This window comes from Lates calcarifer, linkage group LG11 (genome assembly GCF_001640805.2).
Source record: "Lates calcarifer isolate ASB-BC8 linkage group LG11, TLL_Latcal_v3, whole genome shotgun sequence".
Taxonomy (NCBI): Eukaryota; Metazoa; Chordata; class Actinopteri; family Centropomidae; genus Lates; species Lates calcarifer.
The window spans coordinates 9,061,837-9,076,137 of record NC_066843.1 but is presented as its reverse complement, the minus strand read 5'-3'; the positions used below and the strand labels follow the sequence as shown (position 1 = coordinate 9,076,137).

The following is a 14,301-nucleotide window of genomic DNA, read 5'->3' as shown; positions in this document are numbered from 1 at the left end:
TCTCATCTTGTCATCTGCAGTTTCATTACTGCACAATGTACAATGCCAAAGCATGGAGGGAAAAGAAAAAAAAAAAAATCACACTTTGGAGATGCAAATAGTTACCATGGCAACTTCGATATCATATCACACAACAACAGTAACAGAAAATTGGACTGCAACCTTCAGGGGCAGTTAACCACAGAGAATTCAATCAAGAATCAATAAAGAGGCATAATGTGGAAAAATGTTAATGCATTGTGCAGTGTTATTGTTTCGTGCAAGAAATATTTGGCAGGCATGACACAACCTGTGAGACTTGATGTTAGGAGCTCCCAGCCTGATGAGGATATCCGCATACCAGCTAAGGGCGACATGACAGACAGGTCAATAGCCACAGTGACAAGCTCAGGAATGCGCACGGAAAAACGCACACTCGCAAATACGCACAACCACGCATGTGCACACAATGGGGGTAAATAAACCCTCAAAGACTTGTCATTATTGCATCAATATTTCCAAGCTCACTTCAAACCACGCCTGTGTCCCTGGCTGAGAGAAAAAAACAATAGTTCCTTTGTTGGGAGGTGAGCTCAGGTTGATCTGCACCTGCAGCACAGCAACAAGCAGCCACACGCCTGCTAGCTTAAACCACTGAGTCAGAGGAGGAAGCATGGCCACAGGACTCGGGTGCATATGAACAGACTGTCCCCTGAAGTATGACATCAGCTTGTGTAGATGTATTGACTGCTTGTGTAACAGCAGCGATGATACACCCACACAGGTAGAGAAAAAGAAGGAGAAAAAAAAGGCAGAATAACAGAATGTGGGCTATGGAGCAGAAAAAAAGTGGAAGTTTGTAATGTTGAGCAGAGAGAACAAGAGAGACAGAGATGGAGGGAGGGAGAGATTGGAGGTGGATGGAGAGACACTGAATCACTGGTGAAGGTCAAGCCGGATTCACTACGGGTTGTCATGGAAGCAGGATAATGCTAGGGTCGTTGCCATGGGAGAAGTTGCAAGATGAGGGGCAGCAGCTGCAAAGTGTTGTGTTACAAAACAGTGCTCAAAAGATCTCCACCCTTACTATCAGCTACCATTACATCAGCATCTGCACTTCCCTGGGGGAGGAAAGTGAAGTGAGTCCCACCTGGAGAGTCTGTGCATGCGTGTGTGTGTGAGAGACTAAAAAGTACAGTGATGTTAATACCAGCCTACCTGGCATGCAGAGTCACAAGGGAAACAAGTGGGCAAGTATGATGGGGCAGCGGGATAATGTGCGAGACGAAGATAATAGCTGAGAGTCTGGGTGGCCGTGTGAGTGTGTAGTACATGTGTGCGTTTGTGTTTGTGTGTGTGTGTGTGTGTGTGTGTGTGTGTGTGTGTGTGTGAGTACACTCCCTGGGAAACCACAACATCTAAACACAGTTAATCTGGAAGTGAGGGCAGTTTATGCTTATAATTCATCCATCTCTTGCTCTCAAAAACACACACACGCTCATTAAGTGGTTTTGTAAACTGGATGATAAACTCAGTTTGAACTCTTTTCCCATTCGCTCATTCAAGCAGCTTCTCACAGGACCAAAAACTACTGATGTGCACTGTGCAGTATAAGGCGTGTTGCTAAAATTGGACACTCAGCCATCACATCTGTTCAACCTACTAGCCTAATATAAGTTTGTCCAGCAATGGTGTCACGCATTTAGGCCATAATGAAGGCTTTAACAGGAAGAATGTACAACTGCCAAAGAGAAGTGGGCCAAAGAGCTGTTGCAAGTAATCTTGACATTGATTCTAAGGGGGTCTCAGGTAGGCTGTCGTGCATCGTCTACTGGATAATACTATACAGCATTGTAGCAAATCCAAACCATCTGGTATCACTGAGCAAAAATCCTGGCCTCTTGTTAAGCTGCTGTTCTACCAGCCTCGACCACACAATACATTGCATTGCAGCAAAAAGCAGAAACAGAACATAACACTATTTTCTGTAGCGGCTGTAACATTTGAACATCATCCCATCATCCCAAAAGATTACTTTAATAATAGCTTGTTTTGAGTTCAACAACAACATATGATAGGAATCTTAGCCACAGAATGGCTGTAGAAGCCTCATGGGAGCTGTAGTTTTTGAAAGCTAACACAATGATTACAATGGACACATTACAATAGTTACATTAAACACTCAGTACAAACCTGTAAATTTAGCATAAAACAGATAACTCATGTATCATATTCTAGTCTGATAATAATGATAAAAAAGTAAGATAATTGTGGCTGTCTACTGAGCTAAAGCAAACAAAAAACCAAACATTTGATCACCCGCCCATGAATTCCTGTTCTCTTATTGTGCATAAGCTGATAATTCTGCCCTGAATAGCTGATACAGTATGTCTTAACTTGCTGCATGTTACAATCTACAGAGTTGCTGATTGGTCCAGAACACATCTCAATGGGCTGGTTCATTTGTCATATTGCTGAAGTCATGAAATGTAGTCTGGTTTAGCAAGGTTAGGGATTAAATGTGCCATGAAAATAACAGCTAAAACAGCTTCTAAAGCTTTACATGAGCGATATATGAAATAAACGCATCGTATATAGTTCACACTGTTTCCCCCGGTTGAAACAAGACTTTGTTGTAGGAGGTTAATAACAGAACCTGCAAAAGCGGTTGTGGGTCATGACTTAAATTCTCATTAAAAAAAGTAAATCTCCAGAGAGAAACTTTGACTACAGCAACACAAAAGCCCCTTTTGATAACTTATCTGCATTTTCTTGCCACTGAAAGCATAAGTGATGAATTATATGCACTTTGATTGATTTGACAAACTCAGAAGAAACGTGGAGGGAGAAAGAGAGTCAAATAATGGGCGAGACGGGAAAAAAATAAAAAATGAGATTCAGAGCAGGAACACTCTGACTGTGACATACAGATTATGTTGCGTGCATGTGTATATATTTGTGGGTGGGTGTGGAATCCTTTTAAAAGATCTAGAGTGTTTTTGTCTCCCCGCTCTTTCCGACAAAGTCCTCTAAGAATCAAAGTACGGAGTTCAAAGTGAGGAAAGCTTAACATGAAAGAGAAACAAATTTTGTTCTAGGGTAAATTAGGCAGACAGAAAGAGCAACACATAGGGAGGCAGAAAGTGGAGTGATACGGAAAATCCCTGAAGAATACAGTAATAACAAGTGATAGCTCAGTATAACAGAAAAGAGACGGTTGTGAACTCACAAAACATTTTAAGCTTTAACGATAGTGCTGTTTTCGCCAAAGATGTGTAACAGAGCTGTCTGCACTTGAGTACAGGCAATACGAAAAAACAGCAGAGTCATGCAGCTACCTGTTGAGGTATGGACATTCAAGGAGGGGCTGAGTGAAAAACCAAACAGAGCTCTTTGACTGTGGGTGTGTTATTTGATCCGGCAAGTTAGCCCTTAGAAAGCAGGGTCAGTAAGGGTCTCTAAACACAGACAGAGTGCATTCAAGTCCGAGGGAAGGATGGCTGACTCGCTAATGTTTCATACAGTTTTTTAGGTCTATATGGTATTCTAAAATTGAGCAGTATACCACCTTACTCTGCAAACCAGGTCAGACACAAAATTTGAAAATCTTTATCTTGTCTACTACATTTAAAAGTATTTTAACTCCTAAAACAGTTTTAGGTGTAACTGAATTCTATACTGATTAAGAAGTTTTGCCACAACTGTAACATTCAGAGAAAATGTTATTAATATTGTATGGCCCTGATACTGTATGCATGTATGCACTCTGAGACCAGCACGGAAGTCAGTGACTCTAGAATTTTGATTTTAACTCATTTTAAATTAGGTAAATGGATGCTGAAAGTGCAGGATTGGGGGAAACATATTGCTGCTGCTACTGTTTCTGAGTTTTAGGTTGACTTCAGGTCCACACACACACACATCCCAGGACTGGGTGTATGCAAAACACAGCCCATTTAATACCTAATATTATAAAATATTGACATTTATATTATCAAATCTCACTCTTTTCCACAACAGAGATGACTTCTGAATACTCCAGGGGCTCTTGCGTAGTGATGTAAAAAACACACACATTTACAAAATTCACATTTGCATATAGCACGATACCAAATCACCCAAAACGTGGATGTACTGGTTTGACCACACTTTCACATGGGACCAACTGTCGTGCTTTGTGTTGTTGCATGCCAACCCTAACCAGTGCAGAATGTAAATACATCAATTATTCTGACAAGTGTGCACTGGACTGGACTGTGTGTGCACGCTTATCTGCAATAAACACAGAGAGAAAGAGAAAGGGAGGTGTCTGTGCAGCTCTGTTCATGTCCGTCCCCAGCTGTATTTAAGCTCACCTTCAGCACATGTCACAGCCACGACCAAATGAAGGGCAATGTGAGCGTGTGTAGATGGGAGAGAGTGTGGGGGCCACTGGCTTCCCATCATGCAGTGCGTGTCTCAGAAATAGAGCAGGAGAAGGCAGGGACCCCTGGGATGGTGGCACAGAGCTAAGAAAAGAGCTCCTCTGCTCTCATTTAAACAGGGACAGGTGCTGGAGGAGGAGAGAGGTAGGCCAGACTGAAGACAGAGAGAGACAGAGAGGGGAAACAGAGAGAGAGCTGCATGTATATAGTATGTGTGCTCGTGGGTGCTCATTCAAATGCAGCACATCAGAGGTAACACTTCATCCGCCACCGCTAACCTCTGCTCTTAACAACAGACGTGTCATTTAGCCTTTCAGACGGCATCCACTTACCCACAGAAACTGAACATTTATGTCCTAGATCCATTAACTACATTGGTTTGCAGCCTCATTTTCCCTGTGTGAACCTTAAACTGGGAGGGCTATGAAATTTTTTTTTTTTTTTTTTTTGGCCCTCTCCCCAGCAGCAACCTAAGCAATCCATTAGTTGAGTAAAGTTTAATATGGCCTCTTTTTTTCCTAGCGCATGTAATTTCCCAAAAGACACGTCTTTGTGCTGAATCATACATGTGTGTTATTAAAATGTGGCAATTAGCAGGGTTACAGAAGTCGACAAGAGGGGAGAAAGATATTTGATTTCCTCTGGCTGGGGAGGCTGAACTGTAAGCACTTCACATTCATGTTCTTAAAAAATAGACTATTCAGCCAAATGGTGGAGAGGAGTTTATTTTACTGTTAATAAGAGGACAGGATGAAAGAAAGCTATCTGGAATTTAACATACAGTATAATACATTATGGCTGTGCCTTACACATGCTTTAAAATTAGGCTAATACTCAGTACTTTCACTCTTCCAATAGTGAAACACTAGCCATGTAGGACAGAACTGTGGAACACACCCAGCCAGTTCTCAACTCTACTTCACCTGAGGACACTAAAAGAACAGGCTGACCACAGCAGCGAGTTGTAAAACAGGCCTGTGGCCAGAAACCTATCTACCTTCAGTATGTAGGCTATAACAGCTACATTATTCTGTTGTGCCAGTATATTATATGCAAGTAGGACAAAGATAATACATACATAAAATTGGGTCTTTCAGAGTAACTTCAGGTCTGTTTGTCTTGTGTTTGTCCATATTATATCAAAAACATCTTTTTATGTCTGTGTGCTCTGACAGCAATGTTGTAGGGCGGTGACTTTTTTTCAGAAAGTACCTTGTAGTCCAGCGGGTGGTGTTCCTAAAATGCACTGGCCATCTGACCCATTGCATACCCTACTATCAGTTAAGTAGGCTAGGTTCTTCTCTTAGCAAATGCAGAATAGAGAAAGCTAGTGGAGAACACTGGATGGATATTCATGACACCAGATTATTTGAAAAATATAAGGCACATAAGGCAGTGGAGGCATCATAGACAATAATTCTACAATGTGGTGTATCTACAGTAGCTTAGCATAGGGGGATTGCCTTTAAATTAATTCAGATAAATTATGCATGTTCAAACTAGATTTGTCTGGGCAACAGTATGTTTCACATCTCCCTGCTTTTGGCATTCATGCTGTAAAACATGAATGGAAGATAGCTGATTCACTTGACTTTTGAGCCAATCAAAATCTTTTTTGTAAACAACAAAGTTGGCTGATTGGTTGGGCTTCTGTCACTCAGAACAAAGATAAAGGAGTTCTAGGAAAGAATTTTAGGGGGAGTTAAAACCGGTGAATAGCTTCCTTGGCTACAGGCATGGTGGTAAATAACAAACATCTTAGTTCAGAGGAATATAAACACAATGGAGCAGAGCTGGTTGGTTAGGTTGTCATAAATATCTCCAGCACCACAAGCTCTATATTTCCCTAGAAGGGTTGGGAAGCCACAAATGTCACTGAGGTAATAAATGCTCACTCCTTCTACATGAGGAGGGATATAAGAAGAGGAGGATGGCAAAAACAGAGGAAGAGAAGGGAAAAAGAGGGAAATGAGGGAGGGAGAGCAGGTGTGTGTGTGTGTGTGTTAGCATGTGTGTGCGTGCGTGTGTATGCATGTGTGTGTGGGTGGAGAAGTGACAGGCGATGATTAGCCCAACCAGAGGAGGATATGTGGGAGGGAGTGTGTGGGAGTAGTGGGGCTGGTGTGAGAGAGAGAGAGAGAGAGAGCACGAGAGAGACTCTGTCTCTTTAGGTAGAGATATACACAAGTGGATTAAAAGAGCACTCATACTGTATAAACACACAGAACCGACGGGAGATTTATGCACAGAAAACGCACACAACCATGTAAGGATAATAGGCATGAACACATGCATGCACATAATAGTACAAACACACAAGGGTGGATTCCTGTGGGAACATACTGCATTCCCAAAGAATGAATTAAGACTCAAGCCAGAGTGTAGTGCATGTTGATGTATTGATTATAAAACAGCAACAGAGGGCATTACTTCACAAGGCAATTTCATTCCCTGTTTTAAGCATAATGTTTATGTGTGTGTGTGTGTGTGTGTGTGTGTGTGTGTGTGTGAAAGACAGGAGGAAAAAAGGGAGGAGAGAGGAAGAAAGAAATGGAGAGCAGCTGCTGACTCTTAGGTGTGTAGGTGGGACCATTTGCAGCCCATCTCTTACTGAGCCTCCATGGAATTAACAGGCTTTAAAGAGGTGCAACAAGAGCTCAAACTCATACATGCACATTCATGTGTGTGCATGCATACATGCTGATAGAAACAAGCTGGTATTTGTCAGTATGACATGATGCCTACTGGTCAATCATGTAACTGATTCGAGCTGAAAATCATTGATGTAGTGTCTATGAGGTCACTTGGGTGCCTAACACAATGCTTTCAAGCTTGAGTTTACACTTGCTAGTGCAGTGCCAGTTTAAAATGTGCCTGTCAGTAGGGGCTGATTGCTTGGCCTGTGTTGGTCAAGTCTCGGCATACAGACTTATATATTACAAAAATGTACCGAAAATAAGGAGCCCTCCCAACAGGAAAATAAGATGTATTTGTTAATGTGCAGGCTCAGTAAAAATACAACATTATACGATACCATATATACCATGTATAAAATACCACCTCTCTTAAAACCGTGGCATGTGTGTGCTGTAAATTGTCTGGGTGCTGCACTGCCCTGGTAGTGTATTTACACCTTTTTCTTTATGTCAAGTAACATGTAGAAAGGTGATGCCTGAAGCTTTCTCGAGAACCGCTCATCCGGAATACTTCACAGTCAACAATGCAGTTCACTGGGTCCTCAGCAACACACCCGCTAAGTTTGATGTCAATCAGATGAGCGGTTGTAAGAAAATTGTAATACAGACAGACAGACATTTCTCCATTTATACTCAGATGTCCATCTCTATCAGCTACTGGGGTCAGGCATTTCAAATCTAGACAACATAACAGAGCCTGGTTGGAGTTAAAATCTAACAAACAAACAAGGAACAATCTTCACTACTGAGTCTGAAGGCCTGTGAGACCTGAGGGATCCAAAATATACCATTCTTCAAGCCTTAATATCACCATAGTGGGTATTTAATTTTAAAAATCTCCCTAAATACAAATATTAAAAGCAAGTGAAATTTGCTATTGAGACATAAGGCTACTGTAGTGAAATGATAAACCAATTCAAATTCTGTGCATGGCAACATCTCTTAAAAGATTAGGGCAAGATTAATTTTTAAAAGCTATATCTTTAAACAATATCAGGTTGTGCTTTGTTCAGCTAACCTCCAGTACTCTCTTTTCTTCTGATCTGTGGATATTTCTGTGCTCTCCCACCGGTAAAACAGGAAGCTCTGAGGTTTGGGACTCACCCCTGTACACGGTCAGACAGAAGGTCAACGCACTGGACAACTCAGGGTGTGGACTCAAAAAAAGTTTTTAAAAAAACAAACAAAAAAAAAAAAAACAGGGAGCTGGAAAAAAAAAAAACAGCATCAATCCTTCCCCTGGGAATCACAGTGGCATGCAGGGTTGTGTTGGGTGTAGCTGGTACATTGTACTAGAGACTGACAATGAACAACAGGGGCTAGCAACCTTTCTTTTACAACTTACAACAGCACAGAACAATTCAGTCTCTGCTGTAGCTTGATGAGCACAGACAAGAACAGACAGATATAAAGACAGAGAAGATGAGTCGTTTGACCAGAAGGATGAGTCATTTCAAATATCCAGTCCCTTGCAGATTCTTCCTCCAGGCAGGGCTTTTGAAAATGGAATCAGTTTTCAGGTCCCTCATACACACTTGTGACAAAAGAGGGTAGTACATTGATATACTTCCACCCACCCACACACACTATATTATATATATATATATATATACATACACACACACACACACACGTGTGTGCAGTTTCCAAAACTTGTAATTTTTCTTCCCTGGTCAATAGCGAGACGTCTACTCACCTACCAGCACACAAAAAAATGTGAACACACATTTAACAGTGCCTGACAATAAGTATTCTTTGAAATGATACAGAATTCCTTGCTGTTAAGTGTTGTGTGGTGCAAGAAGAGATAGATAAGCTGTCAGTTAGATCGCGTACATATTGCTCTTGTTTCATGACAAGTTCAGCTGAGGATGTCTGCCTTGGAAGAGATTGCTACTGTAAGCAGGGCTCCAGTTAAACACGGAGGTACTGCTGTAAACTTTGGAATCAGTGGAAAACCTCACAGAGGCTGCGAAATAGAGAGAGATAGAGAGAAAGAGGGAGGGAGGAGAGGGAGGAGAGAGAGAGAGAGAGAGAGAGAGAGAGAGAGAGAGAGAGAGAGAGAGAGAGAGAGGGCCGCTTGCTGAATAAAACATCCTGAGAGCACTTTCATGTCAGTCCCTGTTGGCTGGGCTGGAGGAAAACCAAACTGGATCCTCAGCACCACTGCAACAAAGGCCCCGTCAAATCAACAGCTACTTCTACGCAGATCAAGCAGTCGAAAGCACAATCAGTGCAAAGGGAATCTCTTCAAACAGGAGGCTGATTTCCCATGGGCTGGTCACAGCAAATATGAACACACTCACAGACACCGATCACCTAGGAAACTACTCACTATGAGAGGACCAGGTGTTGTTTCTCCAATTGACCTTTATATTTGTAACCGGAGCGCACACACAAGCAGACTGACACACCTAATTGACACGACATACACACATCACATGAGCTGCAACATGTCTGACATCTGCTATACTGATACAATTTTCCACACAGAATCAAAGCTTATTATACTGGAAAAGCATCAAATTGGCAAATTCCTACTAGTCAAATAAAAAGGCTTTTCTAAAATGTAATCTTCAGCTCGCATGACAACACGTTGCCATCGTCTATACTGTTGTAAATAAATGATGTTCAGCTCCCACCTCACGGTGCTAACAGTACTGCACTCATCAGTTACATATTTCCTTTCTCTGACGACATTTCTCTGACAAAAAGAGGCCCATAAATTGAAAAAAAAAAGAAAATGATTTCCTCCAGGTCACAACGGAACAACAAACTGCTATAGGACTACAATGATTCAGTAAAAATTCTAATTAAAAAACACCTCCTGTATCAACCCACACACTCACTCTGAATGCTACTTGGCTTCCCCTGACACATTTTTACACAGAAAGTTGATGTTAGCTGACGTGTTCGTGTATGTAACTGCATAAAAGAACTGCTGCTGCTGCTGCTAAAGGTCAGTGCGACGAGGCCAACATCAAGACAGAAAAAGAGAGAGAGAAAAAAAATGGAGGTTATCAAGTATATGTCAGTCACTTACCCAAATCTTTGGATCCTTGACTCTCACTGGCCAGCTCACCCATTCTGACCAGAGCATCAAAGTAGCCTTTGGCAGCAAATGTCACATCTATGAGCAAAGACAACAGCAAAGAGAGCAGCATGGTTATTGAGTTAAAGGTTACAGCAACAGTGTGTCTTTTCAAATTTGAACCATTATGCAGTTAAGATTTGTGTGAACCCAGAAGGCAGCTTTATGGGCCGGTGACAGTGAAATATATTTCGCACTCCTCTCCTTCCTCATACTCTTTCCTTCTACCTCTGCTTTTCCACAGATGCTTTTCAAGTAGTGAATCACAGCTTCTTGCCATCAGGAAATAAGGTAACACTGATGTTGCAACGTAATTACTCGGCATCATCTTGTTGGCTTGATTGCAAAGAGGAAATTATTTTTTGACAGATAATCTGTGCTTGCTGGGTACCCCACACAATCATAGAAAACTCTTCTCTGTTATGTTTTGTTTCTGGCTTAGCGATATAATGAGAAGAAAAGTTGGTTTATTATAACCCCGAGGTGAATGAGAGCCATTAAGTCTAATATTTGGAGGATTTTTTTTGCAGTAACAATATGTTGCCTACACATCAAATCCAGTGAAGCATGAATTAATGTTGCTCAAAACAGAAAAACTGGAAACATTTACTTTGCTTGGTACATGTTTCAGCAGCTTGTCTACTAGTGACATATAATATGTACCACACATTGCAGTGAGTCTATCAAAACTTGTCCAATTTTAGAAGATGTTTCTGGAACGGAGTAAGTGGGAGGTAGTGTGTGGTAAATCAGGTGGGCCAGTTTGAGTCCAAAAAAAAGCATGGGGACATTCTTCATTCCTGGGCTTTTTTTTTCTTTTATCTATGCTCAAATGGGCCAACAGCTCTGAGAAAACATTGTTGTCCCACCAAGGGAATAGCAGTGTCATGCTGTTAACCACCACTGGCCTTTTCCCTCTCCTGTTCTGTTTAATCTTTTTTGTCAATACGTCTGAACCCTGGACAGCAGGAAGACACAGGGACTCTGGGAGACTGTTGATTAGCTGATGGATCATGGTGCATATGCCTGTACAGGGCTTCGACCTACTGGCAACACTGGATGGTTTGGTTTCAGGTGTGCTGTTATGTGGCCGACACTGCACTGAGTTTTCATTAAAGAAGGCAAGTAAAAGAACTTTCCCTCTGGCATCAATACAAGGTATATTGGTGTAATGGCCCTTAAAATGTATGGTGTTAAATGGCAGATTTGTGGACAGACACACACACACCTACTAATGTACACACAGAATGCTTGACTTCTACTCTAGATCTTTAGCGTACACAAAAACAATCAGTGAGGTTAATCCTAATCAGCAGCCATATCTCTTCTTCTCTTTCACTGATCAAGAGTACTCCTGGTTGCCCAGATCAATAAGGCCCCTATTATTCCAACTGCTCCTGTGCTGGCCAACAAAGGTCGAACGGGGTAGAGTCAGCTTCCAGTGATTTGTGCCCTACTGCCATACAGGCTGCCTATCAGCCCATCTCCAGTGAATAATGGCCACTGTTTTTTGGAGGTGAATTCAACGGCGGTCCAGGTGACAGATGGGCCCTGTGCCTGCAGACAGCTGCCAGGTGAGAGATACATTTACAACAATAGCCTGGCAGGGGCAGGCTAATTCTAGCAGACAGATGCAGCCCTGCGATAGGGGGGGTGGGGGGTCTCCCAGGCTGGAAGCCTAGCTGCTTCGCTCCGAGGCTGAGGGACATATGCGAATGCTAATCCCAATTACAGCTGAGTCAACGGCAGAAGACGGCTTGTGTTTCCTCCTTCCGTGCTTGCTGGGGGAACACCTGAGAACTGAGAGCAGAGCCCCCTGAGCATCACGGCTGATTTCTCTTCATTATGCTGGGCAGACCTCCTGCCCTGCTTGATGTGGAAAGTGTGTGTGAATGTGTGTGTGTCTGTACATGTGTGGTAGGGAGTTGTGCGAGTAGGATGGTGGGAGCTGCTGCAGATTTTCAAAGAGATCTCCAAGCAACGGACACTTTCTTCTTGCTGATGCTGCTGGTGTAGTGTGTGAGAGTGTGTGTGTGTGTGTGTACAGTTGGAGGGTGGCTGAGTAGATAAGCTGGATCTATACAGATACTTTACTTCTATCTAATGAAATGAGTGGTGAGGGGCTCACAGCAACAGACGGAGGGGATTACCAGATCTCTGATTGCAAGGCAGACAGACAGTCAGTAGGGGAGGGGCTCATCTGAGAGCTACTGATCCATCACTCATCCTTCAGTCGAGAAGAGAAGGAAAAACCACTCATCTCTTAATCAGGACAACCATCATTTCCTCTACCTGCATTGTCCTCCTCGCACTGTCAGGAGACTTGTATAACAAGCTCCAGGCCATGTTTTAGTAGGCAGTCAGGGCCATTCAGTCATACGCATCTGTTGCTTATACACTTTTCAAGTGCTGCAACATTCAGCTGACTGAATGCTGTGTTGGAACGCGCCCATTTCCAGATCTAGCAAGCCTACCCATGAAGCCATTCTGGCATTTCTGGTGTGGAATAATTTCAGTGATTGCACCATATGGGTGGAAGCGTGCCCTCCCATCCCCTGCCCCCACAAATCAGAGCCTCTTAGCCCTTTGGGTCGAGCCAATCCTGCAAAGTGGGTCTTTAATGGCTCAGTGAGTCCCTACCAGTCTGTCTCCTACCTACACACCAAGGCCAGGATTAGTTATTGTGTGTGTCAGGGGAAAGAAGCACAGGACTGGGGAGGGTGAGGGAGAAGCCCCACTCACTGCTGGATTAGTTGGACTGGGGGGTGCGGCCTTGTGTTAAGGTTGAGGGGCGTTTTGGGGGAAAGTTTTGCATACACTGTTACCAAAAGCACAGTGCATCACTGAAAGTGTTTAGGATGCAACAACCATATATCCACACATTTCCCTTTGTGAATTTACCTACTGACAGTGAGCTATCCTCACTTCTGCATCAGATTAGAGGCTTTTTTTGTGTTATCCTGAATGCAAATCCACTACAGTGCAGAAGCCGTGCCAGAGGCTGTGCACCACATGATAAGGTCTACTCATTTGGCAGGAGGATAAATACTGTCCTTTTTTAGTAAGACAAAAGGGAAGATAGGTAGATAGATATGTACAAGGACAAAGAAAGAAAGAGAAATGGAGAGAGTGCTGGCTTGGCCGTGTGCCTGAACCTGCAGTGAAACAGGGAGCACAGAGAAAATAAATGAGAAAAAAAAGTACTTACTGGCGAGGGCCTTCTCATAGTTCTTCCCCATGGCAACAAAGTTCCGTAAGCAGGGGTTGAACTGCTCCATGATGGTCTGAAAGAGAAAATAAGACATGGATGGGAGGTGGAGGATTCACTTATCAGCGGAGCGGGGGTCAAGGGGAGAGAAGACTTACACCTTGCTCTATTCATTCTCTTTCTGCCTCTCTTTCTTTCTGACGTACACAAACCTCCCTCAGCTGCACAAAATCTGTCTCATAAAGGAGTAAACAGCCATCGACAGAATCTCTGAGCACTCTCTGCAATTGTCTTGAATGTTAATGAAGGCGGGTATGGGGGGTTTCTCCACCCACATCCTGCCCCTCTTATGGTGAGAAATAGTCCAGGTGGGAGGAGGGCAGGAGAGGCTGGGGTTGACGATGGCATGTACTGAAAAACAAAGTGACTGGGAAATTTGCATTGACAGGGAAGCATATAGTTACCCAAGAGCATTAGGTGATGGACACAAAGGCTCATTATGGCTGCTGGAGAGAAGAGCAGATTCTACAGATAATATAAGATGTTTCTGGCCATAATTCATCAGCATCTAGACGAAAAAATTACTTCTATTACATGAAATTACTTCTATTACATTGGTTACTGTATGAAAACAATAAGGGCTGAGCTGCCACAATTCTTGAGATTTCTTACCATAATATGTTGCCATGCCACAACAATGGTAAAAATATCCTTATCCTTATATCATTAAAGTACCTAATAACAAGACAATGATCTTATTCTCATTATAAAAACAAACCGTGCATATTTTTTGTCATGGCAGCAGCACTATGCTACATTACTGTAGAGATAACAGTATCATACTACACTGCGGGCTGAGTCAGTCTAAATGCAGAGAATGCGTGATGTCTGACATTTTCCACC

General features: G+C 42.7%; 1 protein-coding gene across 1 annotated transcript in view; it reads right to left on the bottom strand.

Annotated features, from left to right (window-relative positions):
• The window catches only part of LOC108902671 (brain-specific angiogenesis inhibitor 1-associated protein 2-like), a 51,401-nt gene that overhangs the window by 24,723 nt on the left and 12,377 nt on the right, over nt 1-14,301 (bottom strand). The window contains 2 exon segments of the mRNA XM_018704618.2: nt 10,143-10,229; nt 13,399-13,474. Coding sequence (XP_018560134.1) covers nt 10,143-10,229; nt 13,399-13,474 — 163 coding nt within the window.